Genomic DNA, 10,576 nt, shown 5'->3' with positions numbered 1-10,576 from the left:
CCAATAGCAGTCTGTGCTACGCCCTTCGTTGACGTGAGAGTCAGAACTAGCCAATCCCTGCCAGGCTAACCCCCGGAAGCAGCAAGAAGCCGGGTTTAGCGTGTCTGCAGGCCTTACTAGGGTCGGTGAGGTCGAAGGGTTTCTGGGTCATCTGTAAACCTCTCTGGTTCTCTCAGTTTCCCTTTACTTTAGTATGCAGGCGGGGGTGGTTGGGTCTCCACCCAGAGAGACCCAACCCAAAACCTACCCAGAGAAAGGCGTTACAGGAATTCCTTAAATTTAACCAGAAGGTCCTGAGGGCGGGAAGGGGAGGATTTGGATCTTTGCTCAAGTATAGCCACTTCCCCCGACTCCTTTCTGAGTCTGTTATCCACTAATACAGGAACGCTGCAGACGCGGAATGTCCTGGTCCCATTTTCTTCGTGGCCTCAACACGTCCCTAAGTTATGGTAAGTGGGAGGCTTGGGCTGCAGAAATGAGGCTGGATGAGGGTTATCTCCTTTGGGACTTGAGTGCCTCTGCCGCAGACCTGAGTCTAAAATCAGAGTTTATTTAAAACTCTGTGCAACCATCCTTGATTTACAAGGATGGTTGCACGGTGGGTTTTGGCGGAGCTCGAGGTGCAAAAGCAAGATGTGAGAAATGGTTGCATTGAGGTCTACTTTGCATCGGGTGAGTACCAGGAGTTTGGTTCAGTTGCTTATTTCTTTAGTAACTGCTGTACTTACTAAATACCACCGTGGTGGAGACATCCAAGCATGGTGTTTAACTCATTCATTCAGCTGATATTTTTCAAGAGCCTTGTATGTGCCAGGCACTGAGTGGGACGCATTGTTTATGACGTTACTCCTACAAATGTGAAAGTAATTCTCATAGGTCATGCTCTTTGTGAGGTATTTCGTTCACTTATTCACTATGCAAACCTTTGTTAAGCACTTTCTGTTTGCCACTCACCAAGGATCACAAGGCAGAGCACGATAGACCTGCACTCTGCCTGGGGGATCTGGGTTAGCTTAACATGCAGGTTTCATGGTAGCCTCTCACACATGGTGCTCAGGAGGGAGACAGACTTGATTATGGAGGAAACCAAGACACTGAGAGGTGAAGAGTCTTGCTGAAGAGCACACCACTAGAAAGAGACTGCTAGGAATGTTTCATCTCCTTTGAAGATTCTGCTGTAAGAGACAAAGATGTGGAAATGGACAGGAGGGCCAGGATCTATCCTGTATATAGAGGGGACTTAGGGCATGAAAGGCATCCAGCCCTGGCTGGTGTGGCTTAGTGGGTTGAGCACCGGTCTGCAAACCAAGAGGTTACAGGTTCGATTCCTGGTCAGGGCACATACCTGGGTGTGGCTCAGGTTCCCCAGTTGGGTATGTGCAAGAAGCAATCTGTCAATGTATCTCACATACTGATGTTTCTTTAACTCTCTTTCTCCCTTTCCCTTTCTCTAAAAGTAAATAAATAAAATCTTAAAAAGAAGAGAAAGGGCATCCATGCCAGTGACAGAGGAAAGGATGGACCTTGAATTGGACTGGGAACTCTTAAGGGGGTATGATCCAGGGCTGTCCCAGTCACCACTGTGTCTCCATTACTGGGGCCAAGACACAGTAGGTGCACAATGAATGTTGTCGAGAATCCAGCTATCTTTGAGTCTTTCTGCACCCTTCATTCTATCCATGAGCAGATCCCATGGGTCTGCCTTGGAAATATAATCCCTCCCCCACCTGCCTTTCCTCTTCCTACAGTGCAGCCACACTGCTGTTATTTCCGTTGGTGTGTTTGGGGGCACAGGCTGCAGCTGGGTGAATGAGGGGATGAGTGGGGAGGTGAGGTGAAGGAAGTACCAGGGGCAGGCCGTGTGGGGTCTTGTGGGAGGACTTAGATTCTTACCCTGAGTGAGGTGGCCCCACAGGGGGCTCTGAGAAGAGGAAAGATGTTATCTGACCCAGGTGTGCACAGGGTCCCTCTGGCTGCATGTTGGAGCAGATAGTAGGAGTGGGAAGGCGCAGGAGGAGAAGGACACTGAAGAAGAGGGTGGACAGGACCCTAGTGGGTGCAGTGGAAGAGAGGAAAGGGTCCGTTTGAAAGTTCAGCTGACAGGGTCTGCTCCCGGGGTTGCTGTGGGGACGGCATGAGTTAGTGGAGGTGTGATGCACAGAACAGTAGGCGAACATTATGAGCCCATTTGCTTTTATTATTTTTAAATGGCATTATAATGAATACTTCCCTTGCAGAATGAAATGAGTTAATTCATGTAAAATGCTGAAAATAGAACCTTACACATAGTGGTTGCTTGATAGATGTTAGTTGTTATTACTGTTATCTATGAGTACCCCGAGATATAAATAGGGATCTTGTAAAGTGCTTGGAACCTAGAACGCCGGAATTGAATCGCTAATACTGTCGTCCCCTGTTCCCTGGGATAATAACCCCCTGTGCCCTCCCGGTTGTGTCTCTCCAGGTGTAGCCCTGGTCCCCCAGCTCTGGGCCACTCGCCCCATGGCCACCCTGAACCAAATGCACCGCCGGGGCCCTCCGAAGTGGCCACCTACAAAACTGGGTCCCACAGAAGGCCGGCCGCAGCTGAAGGGTGTAGTTCTCCGCACATTCACTCGCAAACCCAAAAAGCCCAACTCGGCCAACCGCAAGTGCTGCCGTGTGCGCCTCAGCACAGGCCGCGAGGCCGTCTGCTTCATCCCGGGAGAGGGCCACACCCTACAGGAGCATCATGTCGTGCTTGTGCAAGGCGGCCGTACCCAAGACCTTCCTGGCGTCAAGCTCAAGGTTGTGCGCGGCAAGTATGACTGTGGCCATGTGCAGAAGAAGAAGTGACCACCAAGTGCGTGGTGTGCTGGGATTCGTGCAGAACAAGAACTTTCATGTCTGGGTTCCTACAGTATCTTTGGGAAGCTAGGCCAGCTCTAGAAGCAGCTTGTCCTGGTTCAAATCCTGGCTTTCCCTATTCCATTTCCCTCTTCCATCAGGACTACCAGTAATAGCCCACGGAGGTCCTGGGTGCAAATTAGAAAAAGGTGCCCCTCCGCCAGCGCCCTTGGTGTCCATGTATAGAGTGTTGGTCAGGAGGCTGCGTCTGCTGGGCCAGTGCACTGTACTGCCCCTCACAGGAAGGGCTCGCAATAAACACACAGACCCTGTCGATGTGATGTGTACCACTTGCCCTGTTCGCCCTCGCTGTGGTCCTGGCAGCCGACATGCCCTCTGGGCCTCTGCCCCGTCCTCTACCCGCAGCATCCCCTTTGCGGGCCCTGGTGGATGGTAGACACTCTGAACACAGCACATGCTGACGGGGACTCGGTTTTAAGTTTTGGCGTCTGGTGGCAGAACTGAGACCCAGTTCCCCTTCCTGCTGGCCCCGGGGCCTGGGCAGGGGAAGCCCCGCCCCCATGCTTCCTCCTGAAAATGGCAGTAATTGTAACGGTGACAGTGAAGGGGGGCATTGAGAAAGGATTGAATGGGGGTTGCTGCTGCCTACCTGGGAGCTTCTCCAGAATTCCGCGTCCTCCTACTTGTTCTGTGACTTTGGGTCTGTTTGTTATCCCTCTCTGGGCCTGTTTGATCCCTCAGAAAAGTCCTGAAAGTAATGCTGCCCTGACCTGATCTTATGCTTGGCCATGTTAGAGTTTAAGATTAGATGTGCTTATATCCTTTTTTTTTTAAGGGTTTATTTATTTATTTTTTGAGGGGAAGGGAGTGAGAAAGAGAGGGAGAGAAACATCCATGTGAGAGAGAAATTTTAGCTCACCAATTTTACTGAGCTAATTTGGTGGCTGTGCCCATCTGGGGAAAGAGCTAGAGAGGCAAGGGGAATCTGGACGGGAGAGCTTGCCTTGCTCCTGGAATTTGTATGTAAATGGATCTGACTGGGTAAAAGGATGGAGTGGCCTTCCAGGAGACACGCTGCCCCTGAGGCAGAGGCAGGAGATATGGGTGGACAGCACAGCACGGACCTGGTCTCAGATTCTGCAAGAAAGTGCTAGTCTGGCAAAGAGGGGAGGTGTTGATGGGCTAGTGCTGGAGGAAGTTGCAGGGGCCTCAGAGCTGAATCCCAGAGACTCCCCCAAAACAACAGAGGGTTCCCTCCAGGGCAGGCTTTTCAGACTGGCTTCTGCTCCCTGCCAGCAATCAGCTTAACTCAGATACTTGCCAGTGAGGGTCCTGTCTCAGGTTGGTAGCGGTTTCCCCCCATTAGCAATACAGTTTTGGCCTTTGTTTTCGGACTCGGTCTACCAGTTGACATCCACATGTGAGGAAACAGTTTGCAGGCAAAGTACAAATCCCAGTTAATCCTCGAATCCCCAACTTGGGAAGCTGTGAACAGCCTGGTGGGCGGCACGTGGGTTACCGTGCTAAAGCAGCAAGTAGGGTTTGCTGGAAGCTGGCGGGGAAGGAGCCACATGGGCCCCAGCCCTCCCTGGGCATCCTCTGGCCCCTGGCTACAAAGCTGCCGGTGATTGGCAATGATGCCTGGCAGGCGGTAGTGGGTCCTGGAAGGCCTGATCAGGGACAGGCGGATCCTGACCCTCACGCTGGAGTGGGTCACAAGGGCGCCGCAGTGCCCCACTCAGGAGCGCGCGTCTCTTCCATACTGCTCAAAAGACACACATCAGATGCCCTTGCCAAAGTTGGTGAAGACGTGGGAGACCTGCATGGGGAAGGAAAATGAGATGGTGAGGACCTATAGGCTCCTCTTCCTCCACCTGGACTGATACTCCCCCAAATCAAGTAGGTGCCAGGCCCCGCCTTAGGTGCTGGGGATGCAGCACTGAGGAAAGCGCTGCAAAGACCCCGGCCGAGTGGAGCTGACCATCCAGTAGGGGACCCGGACACTGGGCAGGAGTGGGGGTGGGGCAGAGGGAATTCTGCAGGAGGGTGAGGCTGTGAAGTGAGTGAGCAAAGGCCCGGCTGAGGTGACATTTGAGCAGACGTCTACACCTGAAAGGGGGAGAGCGCCAGGGGAGGATCTGGAGGAAGGGTGGTCCAGATAGGAGCACCAGTGCAAAGGCCCTGAGGTGGGGGTGGCGAGCACAGTGAGGAGAGAAGTAGGAAATGAGGTCAGGTAGGTACCCAGTAGGCAATGTGGGGCCCCTGGGCTACAGGAGGACTTTGGCTTCTGGCTTTTTTATCTCTTGCAATTTTTTTTAAGGTTTTATTTATCTTTAGAGGGGGAGGGAAGGAGAGAAGGAGAGAAATATCAATGTATGGTTGCCTTTTGTGCGTCCCCTGCTGGGAACTGGCCTGCAACCCAGGCATGTGCCCTGACTGGGAATCGAACCCTGATCCTTTGGTTCTCGGGCCCGCACTCAATCCACTGAGCTGCACCAGCCAGGGCCTGCAATTTTTTTTTATTGACCTAAAATTCACCCAGCATAAAATGAACCGTTTTAAACTGTACAGTTCGGTGTTTTTTTAGTAGATTCACAATGTTATGCCACCATCACCACTATCTAATTCTGGAATGTTCCGTCACTCCATTGAAAAAAACCCTCATGTCCATTAGCCATTACTTCCAATTCCCCCCTCCCCCAGGCCCTGGCAACCACCAGCGTATCTGCTGTCTGTCTCTAAGGCAGTGCTGGGCCACCGAATAGAGTATGTGGCGTTCTGCGTTGCAGATGCGAGCCAGCTGCAGCAGCTACACTGGGCCCGTTGTGTGGCACACGTAAGTGGCAGTAGGTCACCAGTGCGCAGCGGCATGTAGCTCAGCACCTGCACCAGCAGTTCTGGGGCAGTGCGTCCAAGGCTATGGGCTTGTCCACTGGCAGCCGCCACCGCAGCAGCGAGGCGTGGGCGCCCATCTTCAGTGGCTGGAATCCTGCAGGTGGAGAGGGGTTGGAGGGTCGGGGCAGTGTGGCCGCCCTCTAGTTCTCCCAGGATACACGGCTCTTGCGGCTTGATTGTTACCCCACCAGCTTTGATGGATGACGGGCACTGCCACGGCCATGAAAACTGGGCACCTAGGCTGTGGAGCATGATTTTTCCCTCTTGGGCAAAAGACCGCTGTCCAGACCTACTCCACCGGGACTGTTAACCGCGGCTTCCATCTCTGGTCAGTGCACTCTTATATAAGTGCACTTCATATATGTGACCATAAGCACACCGAGAACAGGCAAGAAGACCACCAGGAGGAAACCATTTCCACCCCATTGCTCAACCTGTCCCAAGCCCAGGGTCTTTGGGAATTTATGAATTACCCCAATCTCTTCACTGAACATTCTTGTCACCTTCTTGCTCTAACCAGAGCCCAGCTCTCCCATGGCCCTTCTGGGTACATGGGAGAAGTGGGTGCATCTCCCTGCTCCTTGGTGCTGCTTCCAGGCAACTCTCCATCCTTCCCTAAAGTCCCAGCTATGAATCTCGTCATCAAAGTAGATGGTACCCACCTTGTAAACCATCCGCTAGCCCAGATGGCTATCGCTCACTCCTCCATGGTTTTAGCTTCACGCTCACTGTCACTTCCCCTCCTCCCGTCACCATTCTTGGTGATTTCCATATCCAGGGAGGTGACCCTTCCTTCTGCCACCCCCGCCTCTGTTCCCTGACCTGCCCTCCTCTCAGCCCCCTGCCCATGGTTGCTCTGAGAGGTGGTTGACCTGGTCTCAATCATAGCCTCTTCAGAATTCCAGTCTTGGGCCTCTCTCTCCCACCCATCACCACCTGTCTTTCCAGGTGGTAGGTAGTAGGCAGTAGCTCTCCGTCCAGTGTCCCAAATCTCCACAACCCTTCCAAGCCACTGTGATTGCCCATCCTAGGTGCTTACCTCTTTTTCATGTTCCCTCACTCCTTAGGTCCTCATTTCTTCCTAATCATTTACATTCTTTGATTCATCGTTGAAGATACAAGGTCTGTCCAGATGGTATCCAGCCATGTACTGTGAAAAAGAGACATTTAGTGAAGAAGATACAAGACACAAGAAACATTGTACATAGGACAATGGTGCCTCAGTCCCCTTCAAAGTAGGCACCTTGGGACTTCACACAGTTCTCCAAACTGCCATCAGCTGCCCCGTCCTATTTTCCTGAAACTCCTCGATGGTCAGAAATCTCTTCCCTTTCAAAGGTGATTTTAATTTTGGGAAAAGCTGTAAGTTGCAGGGCACCAAATCTGGGCTGTAGTGGGGCTGAGTCACCTGGGTGGTTTGATGTTTCACCAAAGAACTCTGCATTAGATGTGATGCCTGACTGGGCATATTGTTGTGATGAAGATGCCAGTCACCAGTTGTCCATAGCTGTGGCCTTCTGAATCTGAAGAGTTTCCACAGAGGAAGGTTCAAGCTTAATGCAAAATGATACAGATTCATTGTTCTACCTGGGTGTCCAATGTTTTGGCATCTCTGAGCCACACTGGGAGAAGAAGAGTTGTCCTGGGCCACATATTAAATACACAAACACTAACAAAAACTGATGAGCAAAAAAAAAAAAAAGGTTTTAAGTAAGTTAACGATTTTGTGTTGGGCCACATTCATAGTCATCCTGGGCCACACACAGCCCGCGAGCTGTGGGTTGGACATGCCTGCTACTCATTCAGTCATTTTGAATGCAAGGGCCACACAGCACACACGCTCACTCAGTGGTGTCTACTGCCCCCACTGACCAGTACAGTGAAGTTCTCATCATTCACATATCTGCATTTCAGTCTACTTTTCTAGGCTGCCAGGTTACACTGATGTCACACAGACCTTTCTCGTTATATTAACAATGGCTGGACTTTTTCTGGACCAGCCTCATGTTTTTTGCATACATCCTGCCTCCTCTGGCTTCCTCCTATTCAATACGTGTGACCCTGGTTAAATTCAGCCTTCCACCTACCCTGTTCCTGCACCCACACAGTTAAAGTGGCTGAAGAACAATACACAACTCCACTGACTGGTCTCACTTCAAATTTTTGAACTTGACCCACAAGCCCCTAAAGCTGCCTGACAATCATGTTTCTCTTATCCACTCACTCCTCCTTTCTATAGATAACTATTTATTTATTTAAAAAAAATTGATCTTAGAGAGAAAGAGAAGCACATCAATTTGTTGTTCCACTTATTTATTCATTCATTGGTTGCCTCTTGTATGTGCCCTGATGGGATTAAACCCACAACCTTGGATATTGGGACAATGCTCCAACCAACTGAGCTACCTGGCTAGGGCTACATAACTGTTTCATACCTTCTCCCCTACCTCCTATTTCATCACACCTCCTTCTACCTCCTCACTCTCTGCTTGCTTCCTATTTTGCAGAAAAAAATACAAGTGACGAGAAATGAACTTCTCCAGGCCCCCAGTGCCCCGTCTGCTACCTACTTGCCTGGGAGCCACACATGTCCCTCTGTGTGCGTCTACCCATCCCTCCCGCCCCCTCCAGGCCATGATGGCACAGTGTCACAGCTGCACCTTCAGGACCACTTCTGCACTGGACCATTCCTGTCAGCCCACACTGTGTCGTCTCTCTTCTCAGGAAACCAACCCTCTCTTGACCCCACCCCCTCCCAGCTATGGCCCCATTTCTTTGCTCCTCTTTATAATAAATCTTGTCCAAAAAGTTGTCTAGACTTGTTGTCTCCATATTTTCTACTCCTGTTCTGTCTTAAGCCTTCTCTAATCAAACTTTGTTCTTCTCCACCACCCTGATAGGTCAAGGTCACCAACGATCCCCTTGGTGCTGAGCCAATAGTTCTGTTCAGCCCTCACCTTGCTTGACCTGTCCGCAGTACCTGGCACAGTGCGGTTACTCCCCCTACACTTGGCTCCGGGCCAACACACCCTTCTGGACCCCCTCCCATCGGCCTGCTGGTTCCTAGTCAGCCTCCTAGGCTGTTTGTCCTCATCTCTAACCTCAAAAAATCAGGGTTCAGCCTTTGAAGCTCCTCTGTTCTCCATCACCACTCACTGCCCCGGGGATTTCATCTATCCTCAGCGTCTCTCACCTGGACCATCTCTCTCCCTGCGTCTTTCCTCAAATGCCTGTTCCCCTCACAAACATCCAGGTCAGGCATGAATACCTGCGTCAGGTCCTGTCTCTCCCTGCCCAGGGCCCTCCTGTGGCTCCATCTCACTCAGGGTAAAGGCAAAGTCCTCCCTGTGGCCCCCAGCCTGTCCCCCCCCATCTCCTTGCCCTCATTGTTCACTCACTGACCTGGCCACACCAGCCCAGGGCCTTGGCATGGGCTGTGTGCTCCACCTAGATCCAGAGTATTTTTTGCTCACCGCTGTACTTCCTTCAAGTCTTTGCTCAAATAGCCATCTCTCCCTGAAACCTTCCCTGGCCGCCTTATTTATCATTTCAGAGCCTGGTGACCGACCACAGCCTACTCTTCCCTTTTCCTTATTTATACTTTTCTCAAACTTCTTCTACCTTCTAACACCCCATACCTAAGTAGGCATAATTTACTTAATTACCTCCTTTCTTGTCTGACGCCCTCACCACATTGTAATTGCTGTGAGGGCAGCACTGTTGTTTCCTTTGCACACAACATTCCACAGTGTCCACGCCAGTGCTCAATAAAGAAATATTAAATGAATGAGTGAATGAATCCTCGCATTAGAAACCCACTACACAGCCCTGGCTGCTGTGGCTCAGTGGATTGAGCACCGGCCTGTGAACCAAAGGGTTGCCTGTTTGATTCCCAGTCAGGGCACATGCCTGGGTTGCAGGCCAGTTCCCAGCAGGGGGCGCAAGAAGCAACCACACATTGATATTTCTCTCCCTCTCTCCCTCCTTTCCCCTTTCTCTAAAAATAAATAAAATCTTTTAAAAAAGAAACCCACTGCACAGATTAGGAAACTGTGGCACAGTGAAGTGAATAAATATTCTTTTATTCAACAAGAACTAATTGAGCACGGGCCTGCGAATCAGAGTATCGCGGTTCGATTCCCAGTCAGGGCACATGCCTGGGTTGCAGGCCAGTTCCCAGCAGGGGACTCATGAGAGGCAACCATACATTGATATTTCTCTCCCTCTCTCCTTCCCTTCCCCTCTAAAGATAAATAAATAAAAAATATTTAAAAAAAAACAAGAACTAGTGATTAAGACCTAATCAGAAAATCATTTCATTTCCTCATCAGGGGCAGAGCAGCCCAGAAATAAAAGTCTTGTGCTTGGTCTCAAGTCCCAGCTATGCTTTCTGCTAGTTACATGGCCAAGGGCACTTCACTTAATCTCTGTGTGTCTCAGTTTCCTCTTCTGAAAATGGGGATATATTATCAGCACCTACTTCTTAGGGTTGTGATAATGAAATGCAGTAATACTTGTAAAATGTTGAAGTAAAACCATTGGTGTCTCATAAATAAGAATGATATTAATATAAAATTAAGCATTAAATTATATTAGTTGCTATTATTATCACACATCATAAAAAATGATGAGCAACCATTTAGTGATGAGACTTTCATCTGGTGACATTTATTGGGCCCTTAGAAGCCACTGTGCTGAACATTTAAGCTGGATCATCTCACTGAGTCCCATCATCTTGTTTTAATGGCCAAAAGCATCCTTGCAGGTTGCCTTGGCTTAAGAGGCTGCAATGATCTAATGCTTGTACTGTTACTTACTGTCATGTCAGCTGTTA

General features: G+C 50.3%; 1 protein-coding gene across 4 annotated transcripts; it reads left to right on the top strand.

Annotated features, from left to right (window-relative positions):
• The first annotated feature begins 70 nt into the window (after window positions 1-70).
• MRPS12 (mitochondrial ribosomal protein S12) lies at window positions 71-3,176 on the top strand. 4 transcript variants are annotated; one of them, XM_037030739.1, is made up of 3 exons: window positions 71-121; window positions 383-449; window positions 2,465-3,176. In XM_037030739.1, exons 2-3 carry the CDS (start codon window positions 401-403, stop codon window positions 2,833-2,835), a joined length of 420 nt encoding a protein of 139 aa, XP_036886634.1. In that variant the 5' UTR covers window positions 71-121; window positions 383-400; the 3' UTR covers window positions 2,836-3,176. The 4 variants fall into 4 exon arrangements, with proteins under 4 accessions (XP_036886634.1, XP_036886633.1, XP_036886635.1 ...); XM_037030738.1 differs by having other exon boundaries at window positions 76-125; XM_037030740.1 differs by lacking the exon at window positions 71-121 and adding an exon at window positions 128-290.
• The last annotated feature ends 7,400 nt before the right edge of the window (window positions 3,177-10,576 follow it).

This window comes from Sturnira hondurensis, unplaced genomic scaffold (genome assembly GCF_014824575.4).
Source record: "Sturnira hondurensis isolate 20B ecotype Veracruz unplaced genomic scaffold, ASM1482457v3 Scaffold0020884, whole genome shotgun sequence".
Classification (NCBI taxonomy): Eukaryota; Metazoa; Chordata; class Mammalia; order Chiroptera; family Phyllostomidae; genus Sturnira; species Sturnira hondurensis.
The sequence above is the reverse complement of the archived record's forward strand: the minus strand, read 5'-3'. Positions and strand labels throughout refer to the sequence as shown.

Excerpts from the sequence above, each read along its gene's own strand:
- MRPS12 (XM_037030737.1), top strand. The coding sequence starts at position 588 with ATGGTTGCACGGTGGGTTTTGGCGGAGCTCGAGGTGCAAAAGCAAGAT. Across the intron at positions 673-2,464 it reads TGAGGTCTACTTTGCATCGG|GTGTAGCCCTGGTCCCCCAG; the intron begins GTGAGTACCAGG and ends GTGTCTCTCCAG.